Raw genomic sequence first — 22,208 nt, forward strand, 5'->3', positions numbered from 1 at the left:
GATGGTAATTTTGATTGTTTGGTCAAGGTGTTGTCTGATTTCTTCACTATACAGTTAATTTTGTATAGTTACTATTTCTCCCCTGCAACTAGTAAGCAAGTGGTAGAGAGACATTTTGAGACTTTACAAATATCCCACTCTGCATCAAGAATTTCCCCTAGATTTAGTATCCATTAATGATTCTAGTGTGATTCAATTTTTATTATGTTGGTTGAAAAGCAATGATTTTCAAACTCCAGTATTTTCTCTACCTTTATAAGTCAGCACTCAGCATTCTGCTATATGCGAGAGCCCTCTTTTCTCCTCTAAAAGTTTTTTTGCCCACTAAACTTAATCCTTCTCTGCACCTACTTTTTCAACTAATTTTGTGTGTGCTCAGATACTTCTGTGCATGTAGAAAATACACACACACACACACACACACACACAACTTTGCTCTTTGCCTCTTAGAAATTCAATAGTTTCTAAGGGGAGTGGCTCAGCCTTGGCATGTAGAGCGCTGCTATTTTGCTGACCTCAGAGGATTCTGGCTATGGCCAGATGAAGATGGGAGTAGTTGTCATGGTGCTGAGAGTATAGGAGGCTTTGGGAGGGAGCACCTCATATTACATGCCTTCTCCTAGACTTTCAGGGTCAGAAGGTGTCTTAAAAGTTACTTATGCAGGAAACCATCAGAATCCGAGAGGAGAACACAGGTAGCAACCTCTCTGGCCTTGGCTGTAGCAACTTCTTACTAGACATGTCTCCAGAGGCAAGGAAAACAGAAGCAAAAATGAACTCTGGCTCCGTCAAGATAAAATGCTTCTGTACAGTGAAGGAAACAATCAACAAAACTGAAAGGCAACCTATGGAATGGGAGAAGATATTTGCAAAAGACATATTGGATAAGTTCTATGAAGAACTTATCAAACTCAGCACCCCAAAAATAAATAATCCAGTTAAGAAATGAACAGAAGACGTGAACAGACATTTCTCCAAAGAAGACAAGCAAATGGCCAACAGACACAAGAAAAGATGCTCAACATCACTGATCATCAGGGAAATACAAATCAAAACCATGATGAGATACCACTTCACACCTATCAGAATGGCTAAAATGAACAACTCAGGAAACAATAGTTGTTGGCAAAGATGCAAAGAAAGGGGAACCCTCTTACACTGTTGGTGGGAATGCGAACTGGTGCAGCAATTCTGGAAAACAGCATGGAGGTTCCTCAGAAAGTTAAAAATAGAATTATCCTACAACCCAGCAATTGCACTACTAGGTATTTATCTGGAGAACACAAAAATACTGATTCAAAGGGGTACCTGCACCCCAATATTTATAGCACCACTATCAGCAACAGCCAAACTATGGCAAGAACCCATATGTTCATCAACTGATGAATTGCTAAAGAAGATGTAATACATACATACCAAAAAAAATGAAATCTTGCCATTTGCAATGATGTAGATGGAGCTAGAGTATATTATGCTAAGGGAAATAAGTCAGAGAAGGAAAAACACTCTATGATTTCACTTATGTGTGGAGTTTAAGAAATAAAAAAACAGATGAACATAGGGGAGGGGAAGGAAAAATAAGATAAAAACAGAGGGGGAGGCAAACCATAAGAGACTCTTAAATACAGAGAACAAACTGAGGATTACTGGAGGGGGTGGGTAGGGGGGATGGGCTAAATGGGTGATGGGGATTAAGGAGAGCACTTGTTGTAATGAGCACTGGGGGTTAGATGTAGTGATGAATCACTAGATTCTACTCCTGAAACTAATACTACGCTATATGCTAACAAACTTGAATTTAAATAAAATCTTGGAAGAAAAAATAAAAAAATAAAATAAAGTTTGAGTATTCGGGATATTAAAAAAAAGTTATCTAGGCAATCCTGGCCCTGGATAAAATGAAAGTTGGTAAATCATATCATGTTTCATTAGCACCTTAGAGGTTTTCTTACATAAAAGAGCACTACCAACCATTGCATTTAATGAGAAGAAACTGTATTTCAAGTAACACCCCTAATTATTTAAATTGATTTACATTAAAAACCAAATCAATATATTTGAGTGTGGAATATGATTTCTTAATGCTTTTCTGTTATCTTAATGATTTCTGTTATTCTGCATTTTCTCTTCATGCTCTTCTGTTGAAGAGTTGTAATATCAGCTTCTTTTTAAGGCCTTATTGGACCCTTATTATTTGAAAACAGTGGAAAGAAGACTGAGCATGTCCAGGCAGTGGGTCAGTTATCCATTCGTTCCTTCCTTCCTTCCTTCCTTCCTTCCTTCCTTCCTTCCTTCATTCCTCTCTGACACAGAGGTTTGAGAGGGTGTCAACAGAAGATGCAGCATTTTCAGAGAAAGAGCCAGGCTGACCTTAAAGCTTATTTCTAGTCTGTTCTGGCTGATTTTATCAGCACAAGGAAGGAGACAAATTAAGGAAACCTGGGTCCTGGGGATGCTGGGCAGAGCCTGCTGCTGTATCTGTGTTGCCCTTAATTCCAGAAAATTCACTCAACTGCTTTCAAAACCAGCTGGATAAACCCAGAAAACAGGCTGCTTGGTCCTTGGATGTCGCTGAGAGAAACTAGCATTTTGCAGGAAGGAAAATACGGCTTGCAAAAAGAAAGGCCGGAAGTGTTTTGGAGAGTGAAACTAAAGTTCTTTTTTTCATTTGTTCCATCAAAGTTGGGAAATTCTGGTATTGTGCAGCCTGGGAGTGAGGCTGTGCGGCTTTGGTCTGGCTTGAAGATAAGTCCCTCTCTTGCAGCCGGAAGCTTGGTGGGCTCCAGCAGGGAGGCACCCCCAGGAACTTGGGGATGACTTGCCGGTCACCTCAAACAGGTCTGGTGCTGCGCCCCATGTGGCCAAGTGGCAGTGTTGACCCCTCCCCAGAACCCCTTTGAGACTTTCTGCTGCAGGCTGAGGGCAAGGGGTTTGGGAGTGGAGTGAATGTGGTGGAGCATGCACAAAAGATGAGGACCCTAGGCTATGTTTCAGTCTTACATTTAATAATATAGAATGTTTCTGTAGGCCCAAAGTAAAAATTGTCAAGAGAGTATACTCAGAGGAGGCTCCATTGCATTCTTGCCCCTCTTCCCTTTCCTCCGTAGATTACCTTTTTTTATTAGTTTATTTTCTATTTATCCTGTTGTTACTTTTGAAAAAAACCCAGCCATCTGTCCCCTTTATTATAAATGAGGTGCCCCATTAAAATACTGTTTTTCGGTTGACTTCCTTCATGTAACGGGATCTTCTGTACAGAAATTATCTTCTGCATCCTCCTCCACAGCTCTTTCGCCCACTTCCTAGTGGTGGACATTAGAGTTATTTCTCGTCTTTCGTTATTTCAAATAATGCTGCAATGAATAAATATCTTTGTGCATATGTCATATTATATTTTTGCCACTGTGTCTTTGTGAGCCTCCTCCTCTGAAAGGAGAGAGATGATTCTCTTTTTTGTCACTTGCTGCTGAACTTGCTGGGGATTAAGTGTCTGTTCTTTGCATCAAGTCCAGCTTTTTGACTCTCATCCTAACTGTGTGGATTTCCTGCATTTCATTCATTTCCTGTTTCCTCAACAGAGGGTTTCTGGGCAAGATCAGCCCATGAGGAATTATGGTAGATGTTTCTAATACACTTTATATAACTTGGATCAGTATGGCAGGAATAGAAACATATGACAGTTACCAAGCAATTTGAGATGTTTTGAGGGAGAAAGGTAACAAATTAGTGGAGAATTCATTTCTTATCTCATTTCAGGCATGGATTCTACCAGGCTTTTCTGTGGGAGAATGGAGAGAAATGGGTGGTTTGTACTCTGAAACCCTTGCACCACAGCATCTGGGGAATGCTGGCATCTGCTCTCCCTCTACCCTTCAGAATTAGATCACCCTCTGTAAGGAGGGAAGGAACACTTGGTAGGGCTGAAACCCACAGGCCAGCATGACAGAGCAGAATGTTGACTCTGGGAACATCTGGTGTAGTGTGGCTCCAGATACTGCTTGTATTTTTCAGAGTGAGAGATGACAGAGGGAGGGACTTGATAATGATGTATTTAGTGCCTTGGATCTTTGCCCCAAAATCATAACCTTAGGAAAATATTACAGAATCTGCTACAGAGCTAAACGGCTTATGAACACATTTTTGGTGTAGTCTCCCTGTGATATGTAAAGTTTATCAGAGGCCATTCCTTTTTTTTTTTTTTTTTTTTCTGGAAATTTAAACTTCAGAGTCCAAACACTTCACATTCCCAGGAATCTCTGCTTTCTGCCTAAGCAGGAAAGTGCGTGATACAATGTTGATTAGAGTTACCATTACTGAGCACTTGTTATGTGCTAGGCAGGCACTGTCCTAAGAGCTTTCTAGGGCTTATCTCATTGAATCCTCCAATTCAGAGGTAGGTACTACTGTTATTCTCACTTAATGACAAGGAAGTGGAGACTCAACAGATGTAGTACTTTCCTAAATGGACACACTAGTGAAACTGGGATCTGAACCCAGGAGTCTGACTCCAGAGCTCACCCTCTGAAGACCTGGCTCTAACACAGTGTGGCTTCAGGCGCTCAGGCGATTGCTTCACTTCTCTGAAAAATAAGTGAGTTTCTTTCAGTTTTGCAATTCTCTGGTTTGGAAGTTTGAACATGGCTTTCTTGCAGTATTACCTTCTCCCAAGGTGAGGAGGAATTTATAGGTGCTGTGTACAGCTGAAGTTTGGCCCCTTTTGGCTGTGTTCTATGGTCTGGGGATGCTGGATTCACTCAGCCTGAGCTGTGCACCCAGGAGTGACCCTTAACTATAGTTAATAACTAACTCAAGCCTTAGAGACAAGGGCAGAGCTTGCTGGATTCTACTGAAAACTTGCTGGATGTGGGAGAAGAAAAGTTTCAAGTTTCATTTTCCTGTATTGCTACGTGACAACACATCACTGGCTTCATCTGTGGTGGATTCATATTTAGAGGAACTAAGAAATTTGCAGGAACACTTCAGAGCAATGCGATCTTTAGCCGATGCCGAAGACATGACTAAATGAATTCTGGGCTGTGGTCTGATTTTTGCCCTACCCAGACTGGGTTCTCTGGGCTTTCTGTTTTTCCCCCTCCTCTTCCTGGTGTCCGTCCAGCCTGTCTATATCCAGTAACAGATAGATACTGCCTCAACCCAGCCAAGCTTTCTGCCAGAAATACTTTAGCTGATTCACATGATCTTGACTCTTAACCCATCCTCTGTAAGGAAATCTAAATGTTTGGGGAAAGATATTTGAAGAATCTGAGAACTTCTCTTTCAAGGCGACAGAGAAATCCTGGTCTCCATAGAGATGTTGGGAGCATCTGCTGAGACTTTAACTTCTGAAACCAGCACAAAGGTCTTCTCCAGCTAGGGTCCATCCCTTAATGACTTTGATTTTGAGGGCTCAGAGCTGTTTGTTTCTGTCATTGTTCTTGTTTCTGTCTCTGCGATTATCCCACCTTTTTCTGAAACAATCAGAAGTGTGTTCACTTTTGCCTATGGAGGCAATGCTGTTGCCATTACAGCCACACACAGCCTTTGAATTATTTCCAGGTAGGGGAGTTTCTTTTCTATTGACTGAAGCCACTTCTTTTCTGCTTGGATCAAAGATATACCGTGTTTTTAGGAGATTACTTCAGCCACACAGAGGTCCCACTGGAGCCAACTCAGCTCACTTGTAATTACATGCTGTTTACAATAACCTTCAGAAATAATTGCATGTATTTTAAAATTCTCACTGTGATCTCTACAAAAGAGACTTTTCTGTTTTCGGGGGAGTCAGATCACTTCAGAATCTTACCATCTGAAAAAGAAATAAACATTTGATATCTTTATTGTCTTGTTAGATCCTTACTTATACTTCCTTCACTTTGCTAATCCAAAAGGGAAGATGTGGGGTGCCTGGGTGGCTCAGTCAATTGAGAGTCTGACTCTTGATTTTGGCTCAGGTCATGATCCCAGGGTTGTGACATCAAGCCCTGCGTTGGGTTCTGTGCTGAGTGTGGAGCCCACTTGAGATTCCCTCTCTTTCTCTCTCTCTCTCTCTCTCTCTCTCTCTCCCTCCCTCCCTCCTTCTGCCCCTCTACCTGGCTTATGAGATTCTCTCTCTCTCTCTCTCTTCCTCCCTCCCTCTGCCCCTCTACCTGGCTTGTGCTAGCTTTCTCTCTCTAAAAAAACACAGAAACAAAAAAGAAAACAGAAAGGAAGATGCTTTTGCATAAGCTCTTGATTTGCTGAAGTTAAATTACATATTCTGTTATTTAACACTGCTAATTGACATTCTGCAGTCAAACCAAATGAAGTCTGAATTTTAATCAATTCCTGGCATTTCACCCTGGACTTAATTGAGTAATTCTAGACCAGGACCATAGCCTTGAGAACTCTCAGCCTTTGGTACTGATAAATGAAGTGATTGGTTAGAAACATTAAACCCTTAAAATGAGGATTCCCTAATAAGTCATTCTATTTCTTCTTTCAAGGAAGCAACTGTGTACAGAATGGATCGGAAGCACAGAGGCCACTGTGTTGTTGTCAATAACCACAGCTTTACCTCACTCTCAGATCGACCAGGGACTCATAGAGATGCTGGTAAGAAAGTCTGAATAGTCTATAAGATGCAAGTTGGGGATCTTAAAATCATTTTTTTTTAATTTTCATATTTTCTTTCTGTAATTTTTTATCTTCCATTTATTTTATTTTATTTTTTTTAGTGTTTATTTATTTTTGAGACAGAGAGAGACAGAGCATGAGCGGGGGAGGGGCAGAGAGAGAGGGAGACACAGAATCAGAAGCAGGCTCCAGGCTCTGAGCCATCAGCCCAGAGCCCAATGCGGGGCTCGAACTCACGGACCGCGAGATCGTGACCTGAGCTGAAGTTGGATGCTTAACCGACTGAGCCACCCAGGCGCCCCTATCTTCCATTTAAATGTAAGGATGATATGGGGCACCTGGATGACTCAGTTGGTTAAGCATCTGACTACAGCTCAGGTCATGATCTCAGGGTTTGTGGGTTGGAGTCCTGTATCTGGCTCTGTGCTGACAGCTCAGAGCCTGGAGCCTTCCTGGATTCTGTGTCTCCCTCTCTCGCTGCCACTCCCCCACTCATGCTCTGTCTCTCTCTCCCTTGTCTCAAAAATAAATAAACATTAAAAAAATTTAAATGTAAGGATAATATAAATGTTCTAAGCCTCTTGTATATCCCAGGTGTCTTAGCCTACCTGGGCTGCTGTAATGAAATACTATAAACTAGATGGCTTATAAATGACACACATTTATTTCTAACAGTTCTGGAGGCTGGGAAGTCCAAGATCAAGGCTCTGACATTTTGATGCCTGGTGAAAGCCCGCTTCCTAGGTGGCAGTCTTTGTGCCGTGTCCTCACATGGCAGAAGAGCTTTCTGGAGTCTCTTTTTTTTTTTTTTTCTGGGGTCTCTTTATGGGCTCTCCCCTCACGACCTAATCACCTCCCAAAGGCCCCACTTCCTCATACCCTCACCTTGGGGGTTAGGATTTCAACATATGAATTTTAGGGGGACACAAACATGAAGACCATAGCAGGTGGGGTATTACCAATCTGCTGAAAGAGCAAAAGGAGTCCCTGACCATGTACAGCTCTGTGGGTTGGGGGAAAGCATGGTGTATCAGCAACAAAAAAACTGGGTTTGAGCTGTGGCTCCACCACAAACTAGTTTGTGACTGTGGGTGAGTCCTGGGCCTTGGCTTCCTCATCTGTGAAGTAGGATGAAACTGTGGCCTCTGCTGACTCTCAGGACCATTGTGATAGTGCTGTGGGTACTATAAGAAGGTAGGTAAATAATAAAATTTTATTGTTATGAAAGTAAAATAAAAACCCAAGCTTCAGGCTACTTGCTGTGCAAGTTTTATAACTATTAACATTGTTCCACCCCTTAATTTTGTTTCATTTTACTCTATCTCATTTTATTATTTCCCCTTTCTTTCCTTTTTTTTTTTTTTAACAGAGTGCTTGGAGCGTGTGTTTCAGTGGCTGGGGTTCAGCGTACATATATATAATAATGTGACCAAAGGACGTCTAGATGAGGTTCTGAAGGAATATAAGAGTCATCCAGGCCATGCTGATGGAGATTGCTTTGTGTTCTGTGTTCTGACCCATGGGAAATTTGGAGCTGTCTACTCCTCAGATGAGGCCCTTGTTCCCATTCGGGAGATCATGTCTCATTTCACAGCCCAGCAGTGCCCTGGCCTGGCTCATAAACCCAAACTCTTTTTTATCCAGGCCTGTCAGGGTGAAGAGATACAACCTTCTGTATCCATTGAAGCAGATGCTGTAAATTCCGAGCATTCACCTCCTACCCCTTCCCTTCTGGCCAGTGTTCCCAGTGATGCAGATTTCCTTCTTGGCCTGGCCACTGTCCCTGGCTATGTATCCTTTCGGCATGTAGAGGAAGGCAGCTGGTATATTCAGTCTCTGTATAATAATCTGAAGAACTTGGTCCCAAGGTGAGATGTTTGAGTTGTACTATATACCTACCTGTTTGTCCATCCATCTATCTACCTACCTGTTCGTCTGTCTCTTCACATACCCACCCATGCATCTGTCTGTCCATCCATCCATCAGTCTACTCATCCATCTGTCCCATATATCCATCCATTCATCGTCATCCATCTATCCATTCATCCAAACATCTGTCCATCCATCCAAACATTTATCCATCCAATAAACCTATGTTGAGCACTAGCATATAACTGGAAAGGAAGATACAGAATTAAAAAAAAAAACAGTCCCTGCCCTCGAGTTGCTCACAGTCTAGAGAGATAGAAAAAATAGATGGGGGAAGAGCATTCCCTGTGGCAAATACACATTATGCAGCATAGGTGTTATGGAAACACATAGAACTAGTACCTCACCCAGATTTGAAGGATCAGGGAAAGCTTCTAGAGATGACAAATAGATGTTAGGTAAATAATTGAGATGAAAGAAATGCTGGGCAGAAGGAAACAGTATAAATAAAGGTAAGAGGGCCTTTTATTTGTTCATTTATTTATCAGTCACTCATGTTTACTGAGTGCCTATGTATTGCCTTTGGCATTGTACCTTTGATCTCCTGCCACTGCTCTGACAACTTTCCATCTGTATCTACCACGTGCTCCTTACCTGGTACCCTGGAAATGGGCCTTCATTGCAGTTCTGCCCTGTACCCCATGCTATGTTCTTTATAGCTCTGGGCAGCTTCAGCTATACCCTGGAGGCCACTTGACCTCCATGAAAATGTCTCCAAAGTTGCCATCTCTGGTCCATTAATCTCTGAGTTTTTGGAAAGCAGAGTTATTTCATTCAACTTTATGTCCTTAGCACTTGACACAGTACCTGATGATATATTGTTGAGCTTGATAAATATTTGCTGGACCAATGAATGACTGAGTGAATCTCATTCTTAGGGTCGGTCCAATACATTTCTTGCAGCCTACCAGACATCCCACCTCCTTGTTGCCCTTGGAGCTCATATTCAGTATGCATAGTCCTCAATTCATCTTCCAGCCCTCTCTATCTGCCTTCTTCTCCTGAATTCACATTTTAAGGAATGGTCAAAGTGTTCTGGGAATTCGGAACTAGGAATTCAGGATTGGAACCTCGAGTCAACCTTAGCTTTTCCATCTTCTTCATTAATCCCTCCATCCCCACCATAGCCATCAAAAACCAATGTCCTATGACTTTGAGGACAAGGCAGATTTATCAAGGACTTACAGTGTGCGTACTGTCCTGGGTACCGAGCTAGGGGCTAGGAGTAAGTTATGAATAAGGGAGACAGAATGTCTTCTCCATGGAGCTTATAGACCAGTGAGTAAGTAAAGGTAAGAAGGTAAATATTTAAGTTAATAAGATAATTTCAGGAAGTGACACCTGCTGTGAAGAAAGCAAACAAGGTATTGTAGAGAATGGGGCAGGGAGCTACCTGAGAAGGCTTCTTGGTAGAGGTGATATTTCAAGTAAGACTGAGTGGTGATGAGTCAGCCACAGGAAGATCCAGAGGCAGAGAGAACAGCTGGTGTGAGACAGGATGTAAGAACTAAGAACCAGGCAAGGCCTGCTGTCCCTTGAACATAGCAATGATGATGAGGATAAGTAGTGGCAATATTAATAATAATAAAAATGATGGTCAGTGGAATATTATAGCCAGTTTTCTATATGCTTTACATAAATTTACTTCATTTACTTCTCATGGCAGTCCCTAAAATGGGTATTCTTATGGTCCTTATTTTACAGCTGAGAAAACAGAGGCATATTTAGTGTGAAATAAGTGACTGTGCCTAAGACCACACGGGTCCACGAGTGATGGAACTATGCTTCAAACCTGAGTTCTATTTCCAGAGCCTTGCTTTTTTTTTTTTTTTCCCAGTGCTATGAATTGCCCATCCCTGGAACATTTTGGTAGACGTTAAATGTCCTACAAGCCCAGGCTCACAAGCTACCTCCTGTATGGAATCCAGGAAGTGCTCTTTTTCCTCTGAACTTGCAGTGGAACTTTGTCCACTTTTCATATAGTATTGATCACATTCTGCCTTATAGTATGCATTTTGTGTATATACCATATTTGGTACATGCTTCATGTCTGCATTTGAAGTGCCTAGAAATTTGTGTCATGTTTATCTTCGTATCCTCCTCAAACCAAGAATAGAGAGGGCATTAGTAATAGTAGGGTCCCTTGGGGCACCTGGGTGGCTCAATCGGTTAAGCGTCCAACTCTTGACTTCAGCTCAGGTCATGATCTCATGGTTTGTGGGTTTGGGCCCTGTGTCAGGCTTTCTGTGCTGACAGGGCGGAGCCTGCTTGGGATTCTCTCTGTTCCTCCCTAACTTGTGCACATGTGCACTCTCTCTCAAAATAAACTTAAAAAAAATAGTAGAGTCCTTCTCTATCTTTATCACCTACCTATCTATTCTATCATCTATCTATCTATCTATCATCTGTCTGTCTGTGTGTCTGTCTATATCCACCAGCTTGGAGGAGAAACATGGAAAAATAATTATGTGCAACCTTCCTTTGTGGACCAATGACCTTAAAATGTAAGTTGTGGAGCAGCTGTCTGGCTCAGTCAGAAAAGCGTGACACTCTTAATCTCAGGGTCAGGTTCAAGCCCCATGTTGGGTGTAGATTGCTTAAAAGAAAAAAGAGGGCCACCTGGCTGGCTCAATCGGTTAAGCATCCGACTCTTGGTTTTGGCTCAGGTCATGATCTCAAGGTTTGTGGGTATGAGCCCTACACCAGGCTCCACATTCTCAGCACAGGGCCTGCTTGGGATTGTGTCTCTCAATTTCTTTCCCACCACACCCTCCCCAGGATAAATAATAAACTAAAAAAAGTTAAAATGCAAGATGTGTCTATTATAGTGTTCTTAAACATTAAATGTAATATTGAAAACTTTAGTATAATTTAGCATTTCTTTTTTTAATTTCAAAATAAGAATTTCTTTATATTTGACAGGATTCCAGTTAGAATTTTGCCCTGTTAGACTAGGAAGAAGCCACATGTTTTAGGGTTTCTTTGTATGACCTGGTATGTGATTTCTGTCTCCTGATTGAAAATATTTTTTCTTATCTGCCTGCAGACATGAAGATATCTTATCCATCCTCACTGCTGTCAACAATGATGTGAGTCAACAAGCAAACAAAGAAGGAACAAAGAGACAGATGCCCCAACCTGCTTATACACTACGGAAAAAACTAGTATTCCCTGTGCCACAGGAAAAACTTTTATTGTAGTAGAGAGTTCTCAATGACTTTTTGACTTGAAAGGAAACTTTGGTCATCTCTTCCAATCTCCCACCCACCATAGGAATCATTGATAGATGGTGAGCCTGTCATTCTAATAGGAAATGCCCTATTTTCTGATTCAACAAATTCTTTAAAAAAATTTTTTTTTTATTTTTGACAAGTCTAATTGTTAGAACACTTTCTTTATTGAAGCCTTTGGTTGTAGTCTTGGCATTAGTTTTGTGCCCTCAGAAAAAGCAATTGGCCTTGGTTTGTGTATCTGTGAGGTAAAAGGTAGTACCAGATACATTTTAAGATTCCTTTGAGCTCTAAAGAACCACTATTCTTAACCTCAACTGAGCTCTGATTTCCTCTCTGTATGACCACCCCTTGTGAACATTCTGTGTCCCTTTTGCATAGCCTTGTTTTGGACATTGGATAATGATGAGATCACACATGGTTCATTGACCCTTTCTCTGCTCTCCACTTCCTAAGGCTTCTCATCTACACATCTGCTGGGGTGAAATTTTTGTCTATATGATGCCCATTTCCAGCTTTAGTATAATGAAGGTGTTCCCACAGGAACTCTTTATCTTGGGTTGGGAACAGGTTTGGCTCTAGGAAGATGATAGTTCAGTATGAAGAGAGACAACTCAGCCACTCTGGGATCAGAGACTTTACAGGCTGAGGTTAAATTCTGTGTCGATCAGAACTTTTCAGGTGCTGATGACAGAACACCCACATCACACCAACCAAAGCAAAGAAAGGAATTTATTGCCTCATTCATCTGAAAACACACAATTGGGTAGTGCTGGCTTCAGGTGAAGCTTGAATCAGGACTCAGTCTGCACTATACCATCTCTCTCTTGGCCAGAGGTTCTTTTGGTGGCTGCACTGTGCTGACTAAAGCCAACAGCCCCTGCCTTGTCTCCAACATGCTCTGTTTCTCTGGCCCAAAGAATTGAGGAGAGAGACAGCCTTAGGGATGAAGCTATTCACAGAAGTTGTTGTCCTCTCCTTAGAGAGTTGTCTGGCTGTGCCTTGGTGGGGAGTGTGGTTCTGTATGGAAGCCTTGCTACTTTTTACATTAAGGTTTTGAATATCTTTATGTATGTGAACTTTTTTTTTTCAATTTCAAGAGGAATTTTTCTTTTTTATTTTCTAAGGGAGGGAGATTGAAAGTCCTGTACCTAAGGCCTTTATTTATTGATGAAGAGGTTGAGGCCCAAGGAGGCAGAGTGATTTGCTATAGTCCCCCAGCCAGTTATTGTTTACAGGGTTTTATTTCCCACTTGAGTGAACTGGAATGTCATGGGACATAACAGGACTTTTTAGGAACATTTCCTTGGATATGTAGACATCCATGAAAGATATCCAGGAATGAAGAAGAATAACTCTCAGTGATGCCTGATTTTGTAATTATTAACGTGTAAGTCAAATGATCTTCCAGAACCTTTGTATATACAAGTCAAAGCGAACATCTGGTGATTACAGTCCTTCCCCAGTTGAATATACACAGCTTTTGGCCACTTCATAGTCCTTCTCTGCAAGTGAAAGATGGTGTGGTACAAAGCAAAGAGCAAAGAATCTGGAGATAGAAGCCTTTGGTTTCTGTTTTGCTTTGTGACTTTCTGGCTCTGAGACACTAAGTCAAGCTAGTTTTTTGAGCCTTATCTATAAAGTAGAGAAAAATTACCTATTTAAGATAAGGATAGGTTAATATATAAATCCATTTAAATCTAGTTGTTGTGAGTTATATACAAGACCTTTACATGGCAGATACCTCTGGCAGTCACCTAACGGAAATAGAGTTTGAGTTCCTTTGTGTCTAATTCCAGCTGAATTTCAGCCACAAATCAATACTAATACCCACCGATGTCCTCTTAGGGAAATGTTGGTTTTCCCCGGACTGATTCACAATGCCCCCGGCAGCAGCAGGCTAGCTCTTGGCTCTGAATCCAGCTGGACAAAACACTGCTAATGAACTCTCCTTCCTCAGCAACATTTGGGGTTTTATGTATAAGTCCCGGTCCTGTGGTCTATTTTGTATTTTTGTTTTGCTGGAACTTAGTGGTTGTGCAAGGTTAAGTTCTAGGATCAGGAAACTTTCCCATGAATTTTCTTTTCAGAGTTCTCCAGCAGGCACTTTAGGGGTCACTAGACATTTATGACTGTAAGTCACACACCTATGCAGACAGTAGGAGTACAATCATCCTTCAGTCATTTCTCCTAAATGGAGCATCTACACACTTTTCCCTCGTCTGTGTGTGTGTATGTGTGTGTGTGTGTGTGTGTGTGTGTGTGTGCGCCTACGTGTGTGATAATTTAGAGTGGAGCATAGCAAGTGATTTGGTCACAGCTATTCAGCAGAGACTACCGCCATTGTCTGTGCAGACATTTATGAAAGAAATGTGCAGAACCAGTGAGGTTTCTGTATATTTTGCCTAGTTTTGCTCAACCTACAAGAGCTGTAGTTAGATTTTTTCTTTGTTTTCTTTTTTTTTTCTCAAAAGTTGGGCTTATACCAAACAAAATGAAGGACGTGGAAAATTTTAATAGAATATTATACAAATGTTAGTTATTTAATAATGATACTCTTGGTGTTGATTATTATTAGAGATATTAGTCACCACAGCATCCTAGTGGCCTCTGCTACAAGGTTTCACCATGGCAGTGGGCAGTTGTGATATCACCAGGGTTTCCCTTAGCCAGTGCTCAGGTAATTCAAACATACAAGCAGCTGGTACAATATGGTTACTGACCAATCAAAACACATTGACCAGTATGTATAACACTATGGTGAATGCTGCTGAATCGCAGCCCCTTATCAATCAATGATCAAGTCTCCACTGAGGTAGACCAAATTGGAAGTTTACTTCATTTTGTAGATAACTTTTGTGCCATATTTGATTCACAAAATCTTCTAGGTCAGATACTTTATGAGTGATTTAGTGAAGTTGTTCTCAACCTTGGAATTCTTGGGTCCTTAGATGTTTGTGGAGTTATTCTCAGGGTCTATGAGTTCTCCACCTTCACTTTGAAATGTTGTAATTCCTTTTTGGTGATAATCTTAAAAATTAATAGGGATGCATCCTGGCTCTTCTGCATAATCATATTTGAGCAACTTTTGTGCTCACATCCTGGTGCCCATAGAAAGTGATGAACTTTGCATTGAGCTTTTTAATGTAGCATGGATTGGGGTCCATGGCCAGAGGTCCTCAGATTTACTGTCAGGCACCAGTGGTTAATCTATTTGAAACCTGCTCCAGTTCATCCTCTTAAGCCATGATAGACTCCTAGACCATCATCCCTCAACCACTGCTTAACTCTCAACAGAGAGAACTCACACTACATACAAAACCATGGACTGGGGAGCTTGGAAGGACCCTAGAGAACCCATGGTCCAGCCTTCAGGGTGTAAAAAGGCTTACTAAAGTCTTACAGCTGTTAGAGGAACATTTGCAATCCTGTGTATTTCCTGATTTGCAGTCTTGCCGCCTGGTTTTACTTTTGGACAGCTTTAATTGTTCTTTTCCCTGTGGTGACTTGAATCTACCTGCTTAGAACATACTTAAATACATTGCCTCTCATTCTAAACTCTGGAGCCATACCAAAGACATGTAACTCTCTTCTGGTTAAGTACATGTTTCATGTGACAAGTTATTTAGCTTTCTTTCTGGTAGGATCTGGCTCTCCTCAGAAGTCTGCAGGGGCACCTGGGTGACTCAGTCGGTTGAGTGTCTGACTCTTGATTTCAACTCAGGTCATGATCCCAGGGTCGTGGAATCCAGCCCCTCATTGGGCTCTGCACTGAGCGTGGAGCCTATATGAGATTCTCTCTCTCTCTCTGTCCCTGTCTCTCTCTCTCTGCCCCTTTCCCCTGCTCACTTTAAAATTAAAAAGGGGGAAAAAAAAGTCTGCAGTTTGCTTTTAAGGATGTGAATATCACATTTGTATCTTTGAACAGTAGCTAAATTCCTAAAAATGGAAGGCTTTTAAAAAAGTACTAGGGGAAATTCTTTGTTTAAAGAAAGACTGATTTGCTAATACAAAGAAGCATTTTATAACATAACTTTAGCATATATGAATTTTTAAAAGAGGATTTTTCTATTAAAATTTTTAAATTGTATTAATTTTTACTTTTTAAATCTATTTTTGAATAGGTATTATCTTTACATTGTTCAACGATAAGAAAATACAAAGAGGTATTCAAGATAAGTGTTGCCTGCATTTCTGTCCACTAAATGCCCAGTCCTCCCACCTTTGCATCCCAGAGATAATTTCAGGATTTCTTAATGCAAATGCAAATATAGCAAGTACAAATATATATGTATTTTAAAGTAGGCTTTTTTGGAAACAGAGTACATACACTGTGAAACTCGTATCTGTCATTTGGTCTCATTTTAAATGATTCTGTTAGATGCTTGGAAGTACTGGTACAATTCTAGAACGGGAATAACTTTATGAGCTTTGTGGACTGGGTACTTGTACATAGTAGTAATTGACTCACCAATAAAATAAAGGGATTTTTTTCCTTTTTATCTTTGAGTAATATCTTTGATTTTACCTGATAACTGTTTTTTCTGCTTATATAGTAATATATGCACATTGTGGAATATTTGGGAAATAGAATAACACACAAAGAAAAAGAGTTAATTCAGTTATAATTCCATTTTGGCATTCACTTTCCCATTTTTTCACTCTGCATTTGCCCCTGAGCTTCCCAACCACCTTTAAATCAGCTTAACCACCATATCCTCCTAGTCATGCATCCAGTAAACTCTGTCTTTGCCAATATTTCCACCCAAGTTTCAATTGCAAACATTTCTCTCTATGATAGCCACCTCCTACCATTCCATCTCATTTTCTGCCAACAGAAATCTTTCCAAAGCCAACACCACCCTTTACTTCTTCCCTCCTTCTTTACCCAGCTGGAGTCCACATGTCATCATTGAACTCACTCTCTTGCACCCACCCTCGATACCCTTGCCTTTCCCTTGGTCCTAATCACAGGGCAGAGTCTAAACTGTGGTTAATCACACATGCCTGCTTACCGCAGTTTTGTACTAGAATTCCTGGTTGTGGTGGTTTGGCTCAGTCGGTTAAGCATCTTGGTTTCAGCTCTAATCATAATCTCAGTTTGTGGGCTTGAGCCCTGCATCAGGCTCTGTGCTAGCAGTGCAGAGCCTGCTTGGGATTTCTCCCTTTCTCTCTGCCCCTCTCCTGCTCTCTCTCTCTGTCTCTCTCATATTAAATATATAAAAGCTTAATACACACACACACACACACACACACACACACACACAATGTTGCAGACTTGTCTCATTCAAAACCAATGACCACAAACCTCAAACAGGCTTTTAGTGATTCTCAGGAATCCTGTAATGTTTCCCTGGTTATGTCACCCTTTGCTTTCTCAGCCGGTGTTACATCTTTTGTCTTTTCAGACGTCTATCATCCTCCATTCTCCTCACTTTCATTTGATAGTCTCACTTCACTAAGGGAGGTAATCAGAAAAGATTTCCACCATCCACCACCGAGTCTCCTGATCCACCTGCACCCTAACCCTATTGGCTGCTTTCTCTCTTGTCAACAATGGGTGCACCTTCCTGTCTGTGCTTCTCCCAAGAGTCAGTGCCTCCTCTTGGGCAGGGATTAGCTCATCCTGCTCACTCAAGGACACCACTCCCATAGCCCTTCCTCCCTCTCCTGCTTGATTAACTGTTCCCTCTCTCCCAGATCATTCCCCCGAGCACAAAAACATGCTGTAATTTCTCTTCCTTCCAAAACAGAACTGAAACACCTAAAGGTGGATCTTCTGTCACGTGCTCAGAATCAGACCCTGAGTGTATGCAAGTGATTCGTTCAGGAATTGCTCTCCAGAGAATCCTGCTGGGGGTGGGAGGTGGGACAGAGAAAGGGAGAAGGCAGGCCAGGCCACACATTTTATCTCAGGGTGGCCAGGACGGAGCACTTTAAAGTGAAAATTATGCCTCAGAGTTCCCCACCCAACGGGAAGCAAGAGAACTGTTTTTGCATCCTCCCTTAACCCTTAGTGCCTCCATCCTCTGCTAAGAGCTGCCCCAGGTGGGAGAACTTAAACATCCAGGCACTTCCTGTGGTCTGAGGGCATAGTCTCCTCACATAAGGTGTGAGTCTTTAGAAGCAAAAACCTCTACAATCTGGCAAGCCAGCTAAACTGGCTGAAAGGTGGGGATGCGGGGGGGGGGGGGGGGCGGTGGTGGTAGGCAGAAGGGGATTAAAATGGACCAGAAAAGACCTACCTTCACCCCTCTCCCATCCTAAGCCTGATCCAACATTTGCAGGGCCCAGGCAACAGTAAATCTAAGACCCGTAACCCATACATAGAAATGTAAATACCGACAAACTGTTCTATTCTCCTGTTGCTGAGGATTTATCATTTTTATGGTGTGCAGGGTGTCTGCCTCTGGCACAGCCTGTGCCTTTCTCTCCCCATTCCTAGCTCCTTCTAGCTTACCTGAAGCCCTAATGTATGCCAAACAACATGAAAAATGTCACACACAGTCGGATCAGTGTACCTTTAAGCTCAGGGTTTTGTGAAAGAATTTTCTGTGATCTCAAGCTAAAAGGTTGGAGCTGTATCTTAGATAACCCACTTTTTAATTTACTACCTCCCTGTAAATCTATTATTTGTAAATTTGTCTAAGCAGAAACTCCCTTTCTCCTCTTAACAATTTAAAATAAACATCAAAAACAACATTGAAAGGGGCTCCTGGTGGTTCGGTCGGTTAAGCGTCCAACTTCAGCTCAGGTCATGATCTCACAGTCCGTGAGTTCAAGCCCCATGTCGGGCTCTGTGCTGGCAGCTCAGAGCCTGGAGCCTGCTTCAGATTCTGTGTCTCCCTCTCTCTCTGCCCCTCCCCTGCTCATGCTCTGTCTCTCTCTGTCTCAAAAATAAATAAAAACATTAAAAAAAAACAATATTGGAAAACTAAAATATTAGCCACAAACTGGGAAATGTTATGTGCTACATATACAACTGATGAGGGATATATAAATATATATAAATGTATATAAAATATATATTCTACAATTCTATAAAATAATTAAACAGTCCAGTTAGATGGGCAAAATATATGAAATGAAAAAGGAAAAGAAAAAAACCCCTATCTGTAGCAAGTATGGGTGAGGATATGGAACAAAGGGAATTCTATTAACACTGCTTAGAGAAATGTAAATTGACACAATCAGTTTAGAGAACACTTTGACAATATCTGTAAACGTTGAATATGTCCATACACCGTGAGCGAGCATTTCCATTTCTGGGTCTATGCCCCAAAAGAAATCTTGCACATGCACCAGGAGACGTGGAGGATAACTTTCAGAGCATTATTGCTTGTAAGAAGGGGGAAAAAAAAGGTCAGAAACAAATATGGCAATTTTGATTGGTTCAGTCATAAATACTACAACACCATGCTTTCCGGAACAGGGTAATGGTGAATGGGAACATTGTGAATATACTAAATGCCACAGAACTATTCACTTTATTTTTTATTTTTTTTTCTTGTTTCTCGTTTTTATTTTTTTAAATATAACTTATTGTTAAATTGGCTAACACTTTAAATTGTTAAGATGGTAAATGAAATTAGAAGTCTATTAAAAAAGAGAAATGTTGAGCAAATAAGTGAATATATGCAATATGGTATAATTTATGCAATGTTAAAAACCCAAGGTGCCTCTGGATGGCTCAGTCGGTTGAGTTTCTGACTCTTGATTTTAACTCAGGTCTTGATCCCAGGGTCATGGGATCAAGCCTTGTGTTGGGCTCTGCAGGCTCTGCACTGACCATGGAGCCTACTTGGGATTCTCTCTCCCTCTGCCTCTGCCCCTCCCTTACTTATGGATTCTCTCTCTCTCACGCTCTCTGTCTCAAGAAAACAAAAACAAAAAACAAACACCACCCACATAACAGTTCTGTATGTTGCTTGTGCACTCATTTCCATGTTGTACAAATATAACAATCTACATGGGGTGATCAACAAATTTTAGAATGGAGGTTACCTGGGGTGGGGCTGGGATTTGGACAAAGAGGGAGGAATGATGCAGGGGTTCATTCTGCCATCCAGTTGGATTTTGGATCTGTGGGTATTCTCTTTTTTCTAAAATCTTTTTGCATGTCAATGCTGATTAATGTAATTTGGTCACCAGACAGGGTGATTTCTCAGCCTGCTGTACTGTGAATATTGGCCAGCTAAGGTACACAGGATGGTTTTGCCCTCCTGGTTGGAGAAGACTAAGTTTCTTAGTCTGTACCTGTCAGTATTTTTGGTGGTGGTGATTTCTGTGGTGGTGATATAACCAGTGTTGCCAAGGCGGGGAGAAGGGGCAATGACTCACTTTTTATTGCCCTGAGCCATTGTTCTGTGTTTCTAGTCTGGAACAGGAAGCAAGCCTGAAGACGAGAGCCCTCTTGTGATGCCTCCGAGCTCCCCAAACCTGTTCTCATAAATCAGGTTCAAATGCAGACTCAACTTTCCTCACTTGTGACCACCACTTGCACACCACTGCTGCTGACAGTTTTCCATTCCCAGAATGCACAATCAGAAGCCCTGTACTGCATCTGATCATCCTACATTTCAGCTTATTTTGCCACTTGCAAGCATCCTCACCCCTCTACTCATGTCGTCTTGGATCTCCAGCTCTCGCCACCCTGCAAGGAGACAGTGAGCCAGTTTTGGCTAGATGCTTCTTGCTGCGGCCAAATTAGCAACGTTAGCCTTTGGTTCTAGTCACTTGCTGATGCCGAAAATGATGACTCTGTGAGAGTGACAGAGAGGTGTTACTGTGCCCATTTTATGGATCAGAAAATCAAGGCTCAGAGAAGCTAAATAATAAACAAGGTCATACTGCTAGAAATTGGGAAGGACCAGACTTGAACTCTATCTGGCTGACCTCCAAGTACAGGGACCTGTCCTTCCTGTCTTTACCATGCTGCTCTTGTGAAAATATTTTCTAAGAGAGGGCAGGCTTATACAGAGCAGTTAGCACCCCATCTCAGGTCTTGGAGGTGGGAACCTGGCCTCTCTGCTGGAGGTATCAGCCTGAAATATCAAGGAGAAGACAATTTTATCAACAGTTTCAGCCCTGTAAGAAATGGGCTTGGCCTAAGTTACATATTGTGATAAAATATTAAAACAGGAAGTTCTATTACTTATAAGAAAGATGGTTCATTCTGCCAGTAATCGAAAGCACTGCTGTTTGTGGAAGTTTGGCAAGTCCAACTTCCTCAGGTCCCTGGAACTGAACCCTTAGGTCTGGGACCTCTATATGTGACAAATCTACTCAGCCAGGCTTCCCCCTTTTTGCTCTGTGTTCAGTAGGAGGTTACAATTTCTAGGAAGGACAATGAAGCAAATTCAGTGGCAGGCAGAGAATACATGGGGGCCTGAACAGACAGATCTTAACAACTTCCTTTCCTAGGTTTGCCTTTGCTTGGACACCTCACAGGGCAGTGATTGATAGTCTTTTCCAGAGTCTTGCTCCTCCAACCACCCACCAGCTGCGTTATCTCCTAGAGCAAGACTTAAACCCAGCCCCTTTCCAGCACCACCCTTCCATTTTCGAGCCATGGGGTTTAGAATTCTGAACTCATCACTCTTACCTCTTATTGCTCACACTTTTGTTTCATGTGTCTATGTGTCTATCTCATTTCATCTTTTAAAAATTCCTTTATTTATTTGGGAATATAATATAAGCAGCTGGTAAAACATTTAAACAGTACAGAAGGATACATAGGGAAAAGTAAATTTCACACTGATCCCCACCCCCAAGTCCCCAGTTCTTCCACAGAGATAATTATTGTTTCTTCTTTTTGTTATTTATTTAAGTAATCTCTACACCCAACGTGGGTCTTGAGCTCACGACCCCAAGACCAAGAGTTGCATGCTCTTTCTACTGAGCCAGCCAGGTGCCCCCAGAGGTAATTATTGTTTCCAATATTTTGAATATCCCTTCAGAGATATGTTATTCTTATATAAACATATATATATATATCTGTGTCTTTCTCTGATTTTCCCCTTCCCAAATGCTGGCAGACCATTCTGCACTTGGGTTTTTTAATCGAACATATCTCAGAGCTTATCCTGTATCAGAACATCTAGGTCTCCCTGATCTTCTTTATGGCTGCCAATATTCCATTATATGCATGTGTCATCAGTGATCCAACTAGCCCCCCACTGATGGGCATTTAGGGATTGCAGGGTTCATATGGGTAGAAACCAGATCTTACCCATCCTTTGTTTCCTATGTTTCAATCTAAAACAGTGCTCTGCCAGAATTGTTTAGTAATTAAAAGACAAATACAAACCACAAACACATTCGTTCATGAAAATTGGGGAAAAGCTGTTATTTATTCTCAGCTCTGAGCTTTATATCTGCTGCTTTGCTGAAGTAAGAATGTGCTAGTTCTCATGCAGCTTTCTCATCAGCCACAGG

At 41.5% G+C, this 22,208-nt stretch overlaps 1 protein-coding gene across 4 annotated transcripts in view; it reads left to right on the forward strand.

The window, feature by feature from the left end:
- The window catches only part of CASP10 (caspase 10), a 55,527-nt gene extending 33,918 nt beyond the window's left edge, over positions 1-21,609 (forward strand). For 2 of the 4 annotated variants that reach the window (XM_030324655.1, XM_030324656.1), the window contains exons 7-9: positions 6,483-6,591; positions 7,982-8,480; positions 11,588-13,699. In XM_030324655.1, coding sequence (XP_030180515.1) covers positions 6,483-6,591; positions 7,982-8,480; positions 11,588-11,741 — 762 coding nt within the window. In that variant the 3' untranslated portion in view covers positions 11,742-13,699. Of the gene's footprint in view, positions 1-3,027; positions 3,035-5,282; positions 5,360-6,482; positions 6,592-7,981; positions 8,481-11,587; positions 13,700-20,147 lie in introns of those variants that run through there. The other 2 variants (XM_030324657.1, XR_003970777.1) reach the window with 2 other exon arrangements.
- The last annotated feature ends 599 nt before the right edge of the window (positions 21,610-22,208 follow it).

This window comes from Lynx canadensis, chromosome C1 (assembly GCF_007474595.2).
Source record: "Lynx canadensis isolate LIC74 chromosome C1, mLynCan4.pri.v2, whole genome shotgun sequence".
NCBI classification, from domain to species: domain Eukaryota; kingdom Metazoa; phylum Chordata; class Mammalia; order Carnivora; family Felidae; genus Lynx; species Lynx canadensis.